This window comes from Lytechinus variegatus, chromosome 12, assembly GCF_018143015.1.
Source record: "Lytechinus variegatus isolate NC3 chromosome 12, Lvar_3.0, whole genome shotgun sequence".
Classification (NCBI taxonomy): domain Eukaryota; kingdom Metazoa; phylum Echinodermata; class Echinoidea; order Temnopleuroida; family Toxopneustidae; genus Lytechinus; species Lytechinus variegatus.
The window spans coordinates 24,704,615-24,723,142 of record NC_054751.1 but is presented as its reverse complement, the minus strand read 5'-3'; the positions used below and the strand labels follow the sequence as shown (position 1 = coordinate 24,723,142).

Below are 18,528 nucleotides of genomic sequence, written 5' to 3'. Positions count from 1 at the left end.
TATAGATATAAACATGCATTACAGTTTTGGTAATCATGATAACAAGAACTTGCTTTGATTTCCCATCCAGGCACCCGTAACACAAAGCTTAACAATGATGGTAAAACATTTTTCTACGATTGATTGCATTGTTTACAATGTACAGTCAAATGTAAAAATCAAGCTTACAATCAACTGCCAAGCTTTGTGTTAATAGGGGACCAAGGAGCATGTTACACAAAGAGTTGCAAACAAATACAATACTAAAAATCAATCACAACTTGATTTTCCACCAATGAGAAGACTGCCTCTAGTAACTGCACTGACTTTTGGAATTGCTAACAAAAACTCAGTTTCCATTCAAAGAAACTTAACAAATCAACATCTATACCTATGATTTTGAGATACCATAGAATTAGTTATAATACGTTTCAAGTGAAAATTAAGAGTGTCATAACACAAGAGTACATGTACAACAGCAAATCATCAGAAATATAAAATTTCCCTTATATCAATCAAAGATCTGTCTATTGTCTTGTGTTACGATAAGACCGACTCACTACCCAAGTGCCAATCTGATTAATCCATGATTAAACAATACTCTAATATCCATAGCTTTTTTTTTACATGAATCAACAGGTTTAAGAAGGCAAAAGATTAGATCCTAAACATGTACATGTAGGTCATAAATTGAGAAAATTATATCCTCACACACTGTATAATACACAAAAGTATTTTCATATAACCTTGAACTTGATACTTTTTCATATGAATGCATTTATAAATACCAACACAACCACGATACTTCCAGCTATTCTCATACAATCTAACATAAATAACCTCTTGAAATATCTATTCAGACAAAATTCTTTACACAGGAAGGATTAAAAAACATACAAAATGATATTATAGAATTGAGAGACCCTTACCTCCAACTCCTATGAAGCTGGTTTCTTCCACCTGACTAACAGATCGGTTACCATGGTAATATAGTTCTGGTTGCTTGTCTTTGGAGGCATCTTTGTTGGCATTGTAAGGCAGAGCGTAGGTATCAAAAATATCCTTCAATTCCTTTCTTGAACACACACTAAACGATTTGAACAGCTCAACAAATTCTGAAAGAAAACGTTAATCGCAATTTGGTAAATTAGGTGGAATGGACCAATGAGTAACAGCATCAACAAATGCTGCCAACATTATAAAGCGATGCACAAGATTCAACATGGTTTATTTGACATACAAGATACAACATGGTTTATTTGATCCACTACAAAAACATAGTTGCATAGAAATTTAATGTTCACTGGAAAGTTACAAGATATTTATAAAAACATGAACAAGAACAGAATAATGACAAATACAGCTGAATGAACAAACAAAATTAGCAATGCAATGAAACAGTACAAGTGGCCATTTGTATTTCCACTATTGCAACTTTAATCATTTAATCATCATTTAATGAAATATGTAAGCAAAAAAGATCATACAGCCAGTATATCATTTTATTACCATAACAAACTTTTCATAGTCATAGATGTTCCTTGCCTGAATTTGAAATGTATATTAACAGGAATAGAATTTGCATGACATCATTTGAAGGCAAGCATTCTGGAACAACCTTGGATTTAGATGTTAAGTGATGGTCACAAGTAGAGGACAGTTAGCACCTTTTCACATCAAGAAGCTAAACTCCCTGTAGAAGTCTATCTGCATATCTCCAATCAGTTATATTGTAATGAAAGACAAGCTGCAGGTAACAGGGGTTTTAGTTGCCTTTTGCTTCCCAGGCACAGCTGATGTGATAATAATAATAATAAATGCAATTTATTCAATGCCATAGGCATCTCATTAGAGATGCTTGAGGCGCACAAGTAAAGGGGGAGTGAACAAAATAACAAAGGAACACAGAAATAATTCAAAAGAAATATGAATAAAAATGAACTTTACCTATGAAAGACAAATTACTGTTCATTGTTAGGGACCTCTGACCGTCGCAACCAATAGATGAACTGCTTCGTTTCCTACCAAATATATCATGTTCAGAAGGCATTTGAGGATCGTCGTTGGTAGGGGTTACAGACAGCAATGTCTCATCATCTTCAGTGAGAAAAGATACATAAGAATGATAAATGAAACCTGTATATCAAGGCCATAGAAATAATAGACAGGTGAACTATATGAACAGGTATCGGTAATAGATGTACATGTTTCAATGTTAACAACTGTGAACAATAACTTGTGGTCTTTATATACACTGCAGGGAGTTGTTCTCTATAGAGAGGGGTCCATCTAAGAGGTGGTTGCTAGAGCCTGATATAAACATATATACATGCACATACCATCAGCGCACTTCTACCATATTCCAATTTTTGATGGTGGGCTTTACCGATATCATCATATAATAAATCATCTGCAATTTGTGCTTCTCAACAAGAAAAGCAAGGTCAACATAAGCATGGGATATGGAAGGGTACAGTATCATGAGGATTGTGAATTTACTGTATGTGCGATTTGTGGGTAATACTTGGTTCTAAAATAAAAGGGATGTCAACTTACTGCTGACTGACACATCAACCATAGGGGTGGTTTTCACCATCCCATTCTCGTTCACTTCCATCGTCTGACCGCCAACAAAACTATTGGTATCACCATCTTGCATACTGCCCCCTAGTGACAACGTTGAGACATCAATGGTATAGGCACGCTGGTGCACCTTCTTGCGACTCTTGCTCCGAAGACTCTTCCGCGATCGTCTGCCCAAAGGTGAACCTGGCGTTTCGATGCTCTGACATTTCGAAAACAGAAATAATGAATCATTCATAAGAAGAAGTTGAATATCACATTTATAGTTTGAGAAATATGCAGCTATATCTTCTGTTAGGCAAATGATAAAATCAAGTAAAAAAGACATTTCTCACATACTCTAAACAAGAAAATGTTTTGGATATATTTGCAGGGAGAGAGATTTTCAAATGGAGACCGCCAATTCATTGGTTCTTTTTTAATGGAATTGAATTGATTGTCATACTTTACAAAATATATACCAAAATAGACACAATACAAGAAATACATTTGATAATATACAGAATACAGGAGATTATGACAATGGCAATAAATGAAAGTGAAAAAAGAAGAAGTAACCTGCATATAGAGCAAAGCTTATAATTTCTGCAGGTTCTTTAATATAATTGTGAAATTAGCAATCAAGGAGACCGGACACTACCAAAAAAATCAGACTACATAGGAAGAGCCAAAGATAAGCGATGGCTAATGTAACCTATCCCAAAAGTATTCAACAAAGCGAAATAGAACACGAAAATCGAATCAAACTAACACCTTTCTATTTCTATTACCCTGTTTACATGAAATACTAATCAATGACGGCTCTATCGATCTATTTCTCAAGATTTCCCTCAGAAGACTATCCACATCAAAGGTCAGAGAGACTACAGCGATCCATCTACGTGGCATACAGACACTCATCTCGCTTGAAAGAAACGAGTAAAGCACCTACATACCATTAAACTGTAACTCAAGAAATATCACCTGCACAGGGAATTGTAATGTCAGTTCTTGATATAGATTTCACTCAATATCTCACAAAATCAAGTAGTTTTGCTCTGCAGAAGTAAGTAAAGATGTATTTTTCTCATTCTTATGTTTTTACCTTCCACATGGGATACATAACTGGATACAGGTCTGGATTGATTTTATTGAAAAGCACAATTTCAAATAAAATCAAATTTCACGAATGGAAGGAGTGTCTCCCTTAGGAAACATTTTTTAACCTTCTTCTTTACTCTGAATACTATTAAAAAGACAAAATGTGCTTTTAAAGAATTGTACCATTTTTAATCTTTGGCATGTTGCTCCATCTCTCATTACAGGCTGTTTAACTTGTTTCGTATGAGACCAAGCCCATATACATTATATGCAGGCAGGGGTCTAATCAGTGTCATAACTGATCACTCCATTCTCTGAATTGGCAACAAGATTATAACAACAAAACAATGTTACATATTCAAATTGGCAACTTTTCAATAAAATCCAGCAATTAATATTCATTCGGTTTGACCCTTATATTTTATTAGAAAAAAAGGAAATTGAAAAAGGATTAACCAGTGTGGAAAATTTGAGGATCGAAAGACGATAGAGCACTGTGAAGAATACCTTAGTTGAAGATTTCCTCCGTAGCATTATCCTCATTGGGGTCTGGATCATGAGTCTATCCAGGCTGACATTCTTAGTCTCTGTATCCGTACTACTCTGTCTTTCTGTGGATAGTTTCTTCATTGCAGCATTCTTACCACCAAACACCTAGAAAAAATGGATATCAGCATTATAACACACACTAATGAAAATAAAGACAGATTATCTATTATTCAATTCTTATTCAATTTCTAAATTACCGGTATGTTCATATTATTATACTAAATAAAAAATTTAAGCAAGTAAACTCTAAAATTCCAAACAGCTGTAGGTTTTTTATGCATTTAGCGATTTATTGCAGCTTATGTAGCGAAATTGTTTGTCACACTGCAGTCACAATTCCACTCACAAAGTGCACATTTTGCCATTGAAATTGCATTTGTGATGAGTGGTGCGTAGCTTTAGGACCCTCTACCATACATGTACATAATCTCATGAAAAATCAGCAGAAGGAGGTTGTAAAAGCAATTGCGATGACATTCAGTCAAATCTGGCCATTCCCATTCAAAAGGGACAAACTTGAGTTTGAGAATTTAGATTGGTAATTGACATTTATGTTTGCTGACTTTTGATACAGCCACAACAACAAACATGACACAATCAAAAAAATTTCCATTGCAATAGAACTCACTTCACTTTCATGTCTTGCTTCTTCATTGTTTTTCTTCATGACTTTTTTTTTAACCACACCTACGCATCCACTAAAAGAGTGGCAGTGACAGCTTCATGGATATTAAGTGACATTGTAAAAGTGGTCTGATATGTCTTTGCTAAACAACATTTTTCTTTCCATTTGATAAAAATAATAATAACAAAAAAGCAAGGAGTTAATCTCAAAGCTATAGTATAGCAATCCTGTAATAAATCTACAGCAAGACTAAAGAAGGAACAACACATCCTATTGATATATTTTATCACTAATCTTCAAATGAAATGGAAATTAATTTTGATTTATACTTATTTCAGGTTGAACAACTTACCTTGACAGCTTCCAATGGTGTTGGTCCGGCGCACCTAGCTGCCTCAAAGAACAGATTCATATACTCTCTCTGTAGCTTCTGCAGTCTCTTGTCCATTGCAAACTTATGTAATGCTTGGGACGCTCTGATCACCATACTCAACCCTTGGTGCCACATAGATGCCGTCAAGGACGGCACGCAGAAAGACAGTACTCTATTGTCGGTGATTCCTGTACCGTATACGATACTGATACAACTCAATTCTTCCTTACTAGATGGGGTAAGCGTCATGGGGGCGTCCGTCTTACGAGGTGATACCGTTGCAGAGGTACCGGTGCTGGAGGCTGCCGATTCCATGCTGGTCCCGGTCTTGATCGAGATTGACTTTGCATAGGAGAGATCAAGGTAGCCTCCATCTAAACTACTCGTGTTGGCAAGGTTTGAGGAATGATACTTGGTGCACAACATGACGCTACAGATCATGTGAAGGTCTAGATCCTCCTCTCTGGGACTTTCCACGGACTTGGCCCAAACAAGGATTGCATTGCAGACATCCAGTTTCATCAAGCTCAGGACGTTGCGCCCTGAGCAGTCTTCGTCAAAGAGAGACACACAAGAACCGTGATGCATGAATTGGAGTGTGTGTAGGTCGGAATCAAAGAGTTGATGGGGTATGATCTCAATTCCTGTTGGGTTGGCGATAGCTTGGATGGGTTCGTAGGGGGAGGAATCCTCACAACATGTTACAAAACTCAAGTCAGAAGCATCACTATCACTCTGAGTTGACCTGCAAGGATTCCAACAAATGGTTTTACAACAATTTCTACAGCTGTGCATATAGACAGAAAAAACAATAATTGTTTTGAAAAATCAATAAATAATACCAATATCAATAACAATACATCTCTAAATTGCCCATACATTTATGCAGAGTGCATAATGTAGTGCACAAAGGCCAAAATTTGTACACATTTAGTACACCTGAGTTGAGTGCGGCACTATTTGGACAAATATATTGCAAAAGGAAACAATGTCATGGCTAATATTTGAACCCATGTCTCTATGATTACAGGCAAGAGTCAAAACCACTAGACCAAGATGCTCCCACGTATCTAACATTTTTTTATCTAAAGCTTTTGTGTAGAGGTCAGGGAGTGATTTAGAGCGGGCAGAAATTTGGTGGATGTGATAAACAGCTCCACCTAGCGGTGAACCAAACTCAGGCAATCCTGAACTAATCAATAGCTGAAATGAGCAGTTATTGACAACAGGCAGTAAAGAGTAAAAAAATCATTTGTAAACTTATTTAGATGATTCTATCTCTTACTCTCTCCAAAATGGGATATATCACATGACTCTCTGAAGCCCATTGATCAAATTAGTCTAAAGATCATATTTCAACTGCTGCTTGCCTTGAAGCAAAACACTTCTAAACAGAGCAGGTCATGAATATTCATGAGGAACTGAGTGGCATGGCCAACGGCTATGAATAGAAATGAGAGCAGAGGTTCAGCTTCATCTTTTATTTCAAATGTTAAGATTACAACAAATATATAAGAGAGAAAACTCTGAAGATCTGAGTGGTTTTATTGATGTGGGATTCATTTAATTCCAGGATTACAAAACTTCTTGAAAAGACAAAAAAAGAGAGTACTAAATGCCTGCAACCAAAAGCCATTACACCTTCACAATTGAAACGATTGACACCAACATGCATGTATGACCTCCATAATGAATGAAGACAAAGTTTTTCCCTTTTGCAAATTGTTACATTATTTCATAATTTAAAGTGGTAATGTTCTGTACATGTATATCTTTGTATATCAACTTTTCAATTCCTGCGATGTTCGTGTTAAGGCAAAACAATTGAGAATTAAAAAAACAGAAAACAATAATGTTAATTTAACACTGATTAAATAGGATAACCTCTGGTTGCTGACTATGTATATGCTTTACTATTTCATTTTGAATATTTACTTTGTCATAATTCAGACTTATTTGATTTTGAAAATTAAAATTAAAAAAAAAAAACCTTCAGAAACAGAAAAGTTGTGAACATATTGATTATGAAATAAACTTGGAAATTAGGTTGGTGTTTACTCACTTGTTTTCAGGAATAGTACCATCAACCTCTTCTCCAGATCTCATTGCTTTCCCCATCTCTTGGCACAGTCTTATATCATTCAGAACCCAATTGGCCCTGTACATCTTATCAGTGTTGATTAAACCTGTTGCAGGGATGGATGTTGGCAGACCTCCTGATCTCTCATTACTATTCCACAGATAATCACCAAGCTTATATTGAAAAGCAGAATAAAACAAATGGTAATGAGTTAGGAAGGAGAAAGTGTGTGTTTTCATGTCAACAATTTCATTAAACATATTAATTATCAAAGCTTTTTGATGCCCTAAACAGATCTCAAACATGCACATATTATTTCTAAAATCATGGTCATATAATGCAGTCATGATAATATATATTTTTTTTAAGTAATACAAATCTCAATGTCATTTTGCTGCTGAAGGCATTATCTTCAACTTTGTGTTTGATTTCTTTTAATTGTATCATCCATTGCTACACACAAATTACAATTATTACAAAGTAACATTATACAATTTAGACAAATTACATTGACTAGGATAGCCATAAGCAAACCACGTCACCAACATCCATAGATTTATGATAATTCAATTGAATATTTCTTGCTTGAAGTTAAAATATTATCCCTAAAAAAGAGTTACTGTCCAATTGCCTACTGAAACTAGATCCCTGTAAAAATGGTATGCCAGTCACATAATTTGGCCATCAATGGGTTAGACAACTTGTGAAAGTGAACTGAATATCCTTGCTTTGTACATTACAACTATATCATGATACCCGCTACAAATACACACTTTAATCTAACACTTGCAAGCAAAATATTAGATATTTTTTGGTCTGGGGTAGTGAAGCATTCCCTCGTCACCCTCTTAAGGTCATTATTGCAATGATCATCAATCGTCAAGTTTATATTAAGAAACCACATCTTAGTGATGACTACCGGACTATCACTAGCAATCTATGAGACCAATAAAGCAATGACATCAATGGATTCATGGTTCCGACTTTCAACATTGGGATCAAATTATTATACTCAATAGTAAGTCACACACTGAATTGTTACATTAGAATGAATTAAAAACTATAATTTCTACAAATGATTTGAACTTCATACATTTTTATGTAAAATGATATATTTCATCTCTAAACCAAATATCAGCATGATCAGCATGTGCTTTGTGCTTCATGTGTATTTAATACATAACATTCAGATATAATTTTCTAATGGTAAAATGACATACAGTTATTTTTTTTACACTGACAGCTTTATCAATCATTTATTTCCAGAGTTAAAGAAAAGCATGGTTTTGGAAATAAGCACTTCACAGAAAACTACCTGTACTCAGCAAAAAAAAATCCATGATTTGATTAATATAAAAGATTATAGACTCAAATATGACATAACTATCCATCTGTAGATGTATTCTATTTTACTCAATGAACTAAAAAAAAATAAGTCTAAGACTAGAGTCAGAATCAGAATAGTTTTATGACAAAGATTAATGTGAATTAAAGAAACTACAATGTACATGTAGCAGCAGGGCCATGGTATCAGATTTTGAAAAGGGAGTGCTGGTTAATAAGAACCAAAAAAAGGGCTTTCACTACAAACTTAAGGTAATTTTCATCCAATCATTTTAGCATACCAATCTGATTTCCAGGGGTAACTTATGCAGCACCCCTATGAACCCCCCCCCCCCCACTCCCAGAGCTATGTGTAGCACTATGAAACAGCATCGCTTTACTCTACCATCCGATGAAGTAAATATGGAGGCAACTCTTGACCTTTTTTTCTTTAAATGACATGAATCAAAGTCACAAAGCCCTAAATTTCTGAAATATAAAAATTTCAAAAACAAGTATCTCTATGTATTCCACAAGAAAAAAATGACAAGTTTTCCTCATTTACAAGAAATTCATTCCACAGTTTCCTTTAGTCATGAGATGGCAATGTTGGCTGTTATTCGAAGCTAGGTCTAAATACAATACACTAAAAATTCATTGCCATTATACTGATGAAATAATAAATTTGAATTTCTAAAGAAAATATGTTGATGACTAGAGATTATTTCTCAGAGAATGGATGACAATAATTATCATCAGTTTGTAATTACTCACATTTCATGAAAGCACGCGTTTTGGGTGTGAAACACTTTGCAGATTCACAGATAAAGTAGATCAAATTTCAAGGATTTTATGAGAAATAGCGTGAACGTATGAGCCATTTTCTTTCACATCTTATGACCAGAGACATCCAATGAAACTATGACCCAGCGGTATCACTCCATTATGTGTGTGCAGAGCCTTGAAGCACTACAGGAAAATGATACCTCTAAGCGATTCTTGCTTGTCTGTATACCTTGCCACTAGCAATCCATTAGTCATTTATTCATATTTCTATTTTACTTTACTTCATCTAGTCCACCATAGCATAGCCCGAAGCAAACCCATCAAGACCTATTTAATGAGGTGACTCCATTCACACACTTTACATGTCTTTTAAACCAAATTGCTCTACTTTCACTTAGAGTTGACCCAGTACAGTAGAATCATAGAGCTATTAACAATAATGCATATGAGTGACTACACAATATAGCTTGAAAGAATATGAATAAACCTGAAATACGACCAACTCTGCTTATAAATTGAAACAAATGTTACTATCACAGGTTAAGCTTTCATACTTTGGTATTTTGCTTACATACTTGATTGGTAAAAATTACAGAATATGATTTTTTGTAACATCAAAGTAGACCTACATGTATAGTCACTCATTTTTACATCCACCATTGCCTCACATTGTCTTTAAGTTTTTGTCTTATATTTTTTATTAATGATGAATGATGAAGATGATGATGCAACAATATAAATGATAGTGATTATGATGATATGATGACAACGATGATGACAAGGATAACGAGCATGATGCAATAATGAAGATGTTGAAGATGATGAGGACGATGATGATGATGCTGTTGTTGATGATGATGATGATGATGATAATGATGATGATGATGATGATGATGATGATGATGATGATAATGATGATGCAATATTGATGATGATTATTGATGATGATATTTCAGAACACAAGTTGTCCGACCTTCTGCCCATTCTTGCCTCTGTCATTTCCATTCATGTACCACAAAGCTGGTTTTCAATGTATTCTTCTTATTATGTAACTACTTTATTAGTGCAACTGTGTATCTTCTTTCCATGTTGTAAGTTTCCCATTCCCTGTATCTCTCTCTTTCCATCTGATTCCCCTTTCTCTCTTCCCTTTCTTTACTTGCCACTCCATGTCTCAATTTTTCTATCCAGTTGACTTCTTTCTTTTTGCTTTTACATGGTCTCTTCCATCCTTTCTCCTCGGTTATCTCTCTCCACTTGTTTTTCATTCTGCCGTATGAGTAATTATTTTTTTGCGAATTCCTTTTTATTGTATTGCAATACATGTTCATTTATATTCCTTCAATGTCAAATATTTGTTCATTTATGTTAGTGTTTATTTATGCATTTCATAACATAATGTACTGCCAGTGGAGGACAAAATCTATTTTTTTAATAATAATAATAATAATGATGATAATAATAATAATGATAATAATAATAATAATAATAAGAGTAATAATAATAATATCAATAATAATAATAATAATGATGATAAATGTGATTTGTAATGCACCAAATCCACTCCGCAGACTGCCCAAGATGCAGTGAATGTAAGAGAGATAGAGATCAGTACAAATACAAAGATAAATAAAGTAACAATTAAGAATACGAAGCACTGAACAATCTACAGGCTTCCTGACACAGTAACAAAACAGATGATAAAAGACCTTAAATACATGAATATACACAACAATTGCAAAAAATAAACAGAATATTGAGAGCAATGTAGAAGGGCCACCAGCAATAAAAAAAAAAGTCTGAAAAACAAATATTCCTCCATAATTTATAGCATTGAAATGCTTGTTGGAAAACAAAGAGGTTTGACTGAATCTGATGATTGCTAGGTAACTTACCTCTGAGACTGCATCAGTGTTTGTCATGGTAGGGACATTCTCATCCCAGATCACTTGAAGCTCCTCTAAGAAAGCCCCATAATAAGGCACCACGGAGCATCCAGGGATGTTCAGTGCTCTATCTACAGCCTCCTTGTATTCCGTCGCACTGGACTTGATGGCTGACTGTAAGGCAGAGAGTCCTTGCATGTCACAGTCTTTCATGTTCTCAAACACTGGCTTCAGGATTTCAGATCTGAACAGAGTCAAGTTAAAGAGAAGGGAGGAGTTCATAGTTTATCATATTTCATATTCAAGTATATATTGTATACATTGTTCTGCTCTGAGTCAGCCGATATAATATGTGTGTGTATATATATATATACACACATATATATATACAGTGCGTATCAAAAAAAAGTTTACACTTAGAAAAAGTCCTGTATAATTAGACATTTGTAGTATCCTGAAGATTTTTCCACATTTTAACATTGGTACAGATCCATTTAAAGCAAATGACGATATGACTATCAAAAAATATTTCCGCTTGAGTGAGCACCACTTACTTTTGCAAAGTTAGTGAAAAATGATTTGCGCAGAACTCTGAAATAGTTATGCGAGTAAAAGTAGACCTTTATCATGAAGAACACATAGAATTTAGCTAGTAAAATTGATTTGAAGATATCTTTTACCATTTTTAACTTGCCCAAAACACTTCAAATAGAGCCATTGCGCTCCACCTCACTCTTCCACACGCCGAGGCCATCGTGACGATATTTGCTTTACAATGAGCTGTGATTTTCATGAATTGGTCTAGGCTTGATTTTCATTTTTTTAATCATTGTCAAGCTTGGAAAAAGTGGAGAAACAAGGATTAAATGAAAAATGAAATATAAACCCACTTTAAGTGATAAAAACTTAGTGAAAAACTGCTGGAGATGTCTGATATAAGCTTTTGTTTAGATTTAGTTATGTCCTCAGATCCAGCTGGCACAAAAGAAGTGAAGGTTGTGCTAAGTACATGTTAAATTTATAAATTTTGGTTGCAAATTTTTAAAATATACTTGCATGTATCCGTTTTTATTTCAACTGACTCAAAGTGAAAGGGAAATGTATGAGAAATGTTTCGCAAGGTAAGTTTGAATTCACCTTTTCCCCTTGACACAGCGTGAAAATGAGCATTTCTGCGCAAACAGATTTCTGCGAGCTTTACAAAAATGAACAGTGCTTACTCAAGTGTAACATTCTGTCAAAATATTTATTTTCATTGGATAGATGAGACCCAAGATTATATGTGGAAAAAATACCCACATGTTGTATATATTTTAATTCCCAGGGCTTTTTCAAAGTGTAAACTTTTTTTGATACGCACTGTATATGTGAGATGAGGTCAACTCAAAAGATGGCGCAGGAAACCATTCTTAGCTTGAACATCTTAAGAGGGTTTGGTACACGTACATATAAACCTGTCATCACAATATCTATATTATATATACATTGTACAATGTAAAAAAATAAGCAAGAAATTATGACATGAGGATCAGCTAAGGAGACCAGTGAGGACTTAATAAGATTTAAAATAAATTAAAAAAATAATAATTCCTTGCCATGAAAAAGCAAAGTGTGAATCAAAGAAGAGGAGAAAAGAATAATGATTGATATGCAATATCAGTAAAAGCGGCTAAGAGTTGACATACACTTTTATATAATCATCAATCAAATTTAGAAAACACTATAATTTAGAAAACGCCAATCAAAGAGAAAATGTTTGGGAAATTAAAATAGAAGAAATAAAAAAAGAAGGGAACATGCAATGTCGGAGAGAGAACAGAGTGAGAGAAAAGGGGTGAGGGAAAAAGAGAGGGGGGATGGAGGACAAGAAGAAAGGAAGAGGGGGATAAATAGAGATAGACAGATGGAAGGAGAAAGACATCAGACTTATAAGACACTGAATGCATCTTACCTTATACCATCTAAGATCTCCATGACCGTATTGAAGTTACCGAGGTTCCAACTTGAATTGGCCACCTGAATAAAGCTGAGTACATTCCTAACTTTACCTTCTTGATCTTCCACTCCCAAAATCATGTCTCTCACCCAATTGCTAACCTAAACAGAATTGATTATAAAACAAATATAGGATTATTAAAATATCCATTCTTTTCTTCTATCATTTAAGAAAATGCATGTACCAAACATGACCAGACTGGATACATTTCACTCATCCCGTCGGCGGTCATCCGAACCGTCGTATCAGTCAATTTTTGTCCCAAAAAAAAATCAATTTTGAGATTTTTGCAGAAAATTAAAGTACAAGTCCTACTCTATTCATAACTAAATTTCTAGGCAGCAATTTATTTTATTTTCTGAGATATGAGAGGATTTTCATGGCGATGCCATACATTTTTTTGATAAAATGCGCAAATCCCAATGGAAACTTGATACGATATTTTGACAGACCATGCGCATTGAAATCGCGGTCAGGGGTTTTGTACTCCCTATAGTGTTTTTGTACGGGGGGGGGGGGAATCTAAACCGCTCAAGCCGAAATTACAAGCATGTAGCTCTTTTGCGATATTTTCTCTGATCCTTGTTTTTGTGCAAAAATAAGGATACCAAAGTCAAGCAATTGTCTTGGACTTTCCAACCATGTATTTTTCTAGCAATGAATATGTTGTAAGGCTGGGGAGCTAAGTGTGAATATTATAGTAAACTTTGAAGTCAATTTTCACTGAAATGGGTTTGCACCGTCGTATATTGGTACTATGCTTTCGTAGTGGAAGGACGCATCGGAGCGGAGCTCTGACCACCCATTGCCTAATACATACTAATTGATTTCAGCATCAACTAGCTATGCTATCACATACTCAACGCCCTAACACCCGGCAGGCCTCGGCCAAGCACACGGCCAGTGGGCCATTGGAAAAAGATACCTCCCCTACGAATGCCATGCCATCGAATGCCGATCTTCAAAGGGATATTTCAAATTTCTCGAATAAGACTTTAGAAAAGCTTGACAGCATTACTAGAGAAATTCAATCTATGAATCGTCGTTTGAACGATGTAGAAGCTACCGTTGAACTGAACTCCGCTAAAATCATCGAGGTCGAAAATGCCATTCCTACCAAAATCGCCCCTCTACTAGAAGAAATTTCGAGTTTGAAGGAAAAGCTGTTGCTGGCCGAGATCTACAACCGAAAATCAAACTTATTGTTTTATGGTGTTGAAGAAGTAAACCAGGAAAACATCTACAACACTCTACTGAAGGTTTTTACTTTTCTTGGCATCGACGAAGAGAAGGCCAAGGAGATACAACTTGTAAACGCCCACAGACTACCCCGCCGTAACCCGATTGGAACCCCAGGCACCCGTCCATCAGGCCGACCAGCCCCCGCCCCGATCATCGCAAAGTTTGTACGGATGCCCGACCGGGACCTGATCCTCTCCACCTTCGAGAACCTGACGAGACCAACTCCACAGCCCGCCCCGCAGCCGCAAGGATCAGCCTCGGCTATGCTGCCACGCCCCCCTCGCATAACGGTAAGGACGGACCTGCCACCCACCTTGAAGGCTCGCCGCGGTTACCTCGCCGAGGTTGCCTTCAAGCTACGTAAGGAGAAAAACCTGTCAACTCGGATTAAACTGCTGGGAGTCAAAATCGTCCTACAGTGGAAAGAGAAAGGAACAGCAACGTGGAAACCCTACGAAGAGTAATACTGGTCGTTCGTTACATCTTGATTATTACATGTAATATTATCAATCTTCAAGAGGAAATAAAATGTCAATCTTAACGAGAATTACATTTTGAGATTACATACAATTACAAGTTGGAATGGAGAAAACCTGTCAACTATTTTTTATCTACAAATCATCAAAGTCACACAGAGGAAGGATACAGGGACATCAACATATGATCTTTTGAAAATGCAGCTACCCTGTCATCATTTTGAGGTGATATCTACTTTTATTTTTGAATTATACTTATAATGGAATGATATTGAATGCACTATGCTCTCATAAAAGGATAATTTAACCACATTTTCAATTTTAACTCCTGCTAACATTTATATGAATATCATTAACATTATACGAAAATGGAAACTCCATACGAGCTTTAGTATACATTATTTTGATTCATGCTGACTTTTGTCCAACCAATTATCGGACATTTTGCTCACGAGCCTACGATGATGTTGATATCGGGGCAGATCAGGCTTTTTTTTCTCTCTCTCTAAACTTTTTGTTGAACCAAAAATGTATGACATGGTTTATATAGATGATAAAAGTGAAGTTATCTGTTTTTGTCAGAATTCTTTTTTTTTCTCTATCAGAATGTACTTAATAATACCACCTCCCAATTGTTCAATGTTGATTACCGATCATAATTATCAATATTAAGATAAAGATTGCTTTACATCAGTTGCAATAGGTGTTTTTCATTATTTCATTATGCTGAAACATGTTTTTCGGAAACATCGCTTTTTACCAAAAAAGTATGAAAGAAAGAAAGAAACGGTCTTTATTTTTCCTGTATTTTATATGACTGAAGTTTTCAATAACTACTATCATAAGCAATTCTGTTGTTTAACCTATTGGTCTTTTCTGTAGATCAATCTTTGGATTAAAAACTTTGTGTATAATTATGAAACCTGATGAAGGAATTACTCCAGTCTTGTATTTGACTCTTTTCCCGCCACTTTTCAATTTAATTAATGCACGCCCACCATTTTGTGTGTCACATCTCAATCTCTTTATCCAATTTAGAAGTTCAATCGGATTACGATTTCATTCTTTGACTTCTCAAATATTTTAAACGGTCCGTCAGAAAAGATTACTACTGAATTGACATATTGTTATACCGAAAAGTGTTTAGCTTCTTGTACACACATTGCAGTATTTAATTCGCATGGCCGCATCCATTTAAGACGTGGCTTTTTATGTACCCATGGTCATTTCCCGCCTTTCACGCTGTTCATTGATATTATTGGTCGAGTAACCACGATCGAGAGTATATTCCAAAACCAAACTGTGTTGGACTATGCTAATTCACCCCCCCCCTCTCTCTCTCCCATTCAATGACATGTTATTATTATTTCGTAAAACGGCAGCAATCTGTTTGCAAACACCTGCATTACCATGATTACTGTACAACTGACTACAATTGACTTTTCTTAACACGCCTACTCTTCATTGTCATAATGCTTCGATGCAACGTTGTATGTTTTGTATACTAAAAACATCTACATCCCCTTTTATATTATACATACAGACTGGAATTGGTCACGAATATCCTTTCCGTTGATTCAAAAATAAAGGGAAGAGAGAGCGGGGGGGGGGAGAATATGGTTTACCAAAATCATGTCAGTTATGCTTATATGTTCAGAATGCATATTAATGCCTTCGACGTTCCCTCAGGTACATGGAGAAACCATTCTCATTTTTGTTTCGTACACTTGACATGTATTCAATTTTCTTGCATATTATGCAGTTGTTTTTTCCCGCCATCTTTCAGTTTTAATCCTTCACGCTTATACCTTTTATGACAACGGCTTGGTCCAATTGAGTAGAGTCCTAAATTCAGATAAAATTCCATTCTTTGATCTTTCAACATATTTACCACTTTGTTAAAAGATGATTGATTCGGCTTCTTATGTATTCACCTTATACTTCTCAAATATTTTAAACAATTCGCCAAAGAAGATAGCTCCATGGTTACACTGTAAAGGGTTTTGTTTATTGTACACGCATTGTAGTATTTTAATTTGCATGCCACATCAACAGTTCTCACCAAATAAGGCGTGGAATTTATGCACTGGTGGTCATTTCCCGCCCTTCACGTTATTGTCGATAACAAGCATGAGAAAACATTATGCATTGACTTGGATCATGCAAATCCCCCTCTCTCTCTCAGCCTATTTAATGGCATTTCATTTACGTAATCTGCATTTCTGCGATCATCTGCACTACGCAAGTCTACCTTTTCTGGAAGCGCGCGTTGACTATACATGCCTGTATAATGTATCGGTCAGTTATGTACAAAAGAAAGAAAGGAAAAAAAAAATCAGTATAGCATCCTTTTATCTTTTATCAACTGACGTGTATTGACTAATGCAATTGTTGTTATAACAACCATTCTTTGAGCCAATTATAAAGGAAGAGAGAGAGAGGGGTGGCGGACCACTCCCTCACACTATCATGACTATAGAATGTATATTGATGTCAGTGACGTTCTATTCAGGTACATGTAGTAACCATTAAATGTAAATCTCGTCCTTGACATGTATTTAAATTACTTCTATGTAGATTTTTTCCCGCCAATTTTATTATTGATTCCAAAATGCAATACCCTTTGTTTGACAACGGCTTAATCTCTTTATTTAATTAGGCAGAGTCCTAACTTAGAATACGATTTCATTCTTTAACTTTTCCAACTATCTTAAAGAACTTGTTAAGAAAGAAAGCGATTATATAGCTTATTGTATTCACTTCATTCCTTTGCCCACATCCACAGGTTCCGCTTAACACAAGGCGTGGATTTTATGCACCACTGGTCATTTCCCGCCTATTACATTGTTCATGAACTTTTATTGGTCGATGTATAGCATGAATGAACCAAACGCACCTTGTCTACACCAATCAGAATTCCACCCCCCCCCCCCCACTCTTTCTCTCTTTCTACAGCGGCAAATCATGACGTACAATGTGTTTTTTATATAACAGTAACAACCTGTATGCAAATATCCATACTAGTTTGTACATACACGTGTACTATAAGAATGCATACTTCAACTTAGATATCTGGCTTTTTGTTCATAAAACACCCTATTATATTTAACTTAGAGGCGGACGTTGATCCATACAACAGCCTTTCAAATCTTTTCTAAAATGAAGAAAAGGGAAGAGAGAGTGGGGGAAGGAAGACAATACCTTTAGGTTAATCACTAGAGATTGTGTTGATTATGCTTACACAATGTATAATAGTTTTCGCCTCGTCTTCTCAGCCACATGATGAATCTATTAGATTGTGTTGGTCTTTTATTTTGAATTCACCATAGTTTGTTTTTTTCCCGCCACTTTTCCAACAATCACTAGGCCGTATACACACATTTTTGGTCCCCCAACTACATGCTTATTATCTTCATACAATTTAGAAAAATCCCTAATTGGATCCCATCTCATTCTTTTGGATATTTTAATCGGTCTGTCAGAAAAAGAACCATTATTCTATTTTTGAACTGTGAATGGTTGGATTCTAGTACTTTCTTGAACTCTCTTT

The 18,528-nt window shown here is 35.4% G+C and overlaps 1 protein-coding gene across 4 annotated transcripts in view; it reads right to left on the bottom strand.

Moving 5' to 3' along the window:
- Positions 1-18,528, bottom strand: part of LOC121425582 (1-phosphatidylinositol 4,5-bisphosphate phosphodiesterase epsilon-1-like) — a 122,662-nt gene that overhangs the window by 29,342 nt on the left and 74,792 nt on the right. For all 4 annotated transcript variants that reach the window (XM_041621676.1, XM_041621677.1, XM_041621679.1 and 1 more), the window contains exons 13-20: positions 13,216-13,361; positions 11,274-11,508; positions 7,252-7,442; positions 5,169-5,934; positions 4,150-4,296; positions 2,536-2,764; positions 1,927-2,076; positions 909-1,094 (exon numbers count right to left, since the gene is read on the bottom strand). In XM_041621676.1, coding sequence (XP_041477610.1) covers positions 909-1,094; positions 1,927-2,076; positions 2,536-2,764; positions 4,150-4,296; positions 5,169-5,934; positions 7,252-7,442; positions 11,274-11,508; positions 13,216-13,361 — 2,050 coding nt within the window. The remainder of the gene's footprint in view (positions 1-908; positions 1,095-1,926; positions 2,077-2,535; positions 2,765-4,149; positions 4,297-5,168; positions 5,935-7,251; positions 7,443-11,273; positions 11,509-13,215; positions 13,362-18,528) is intronic.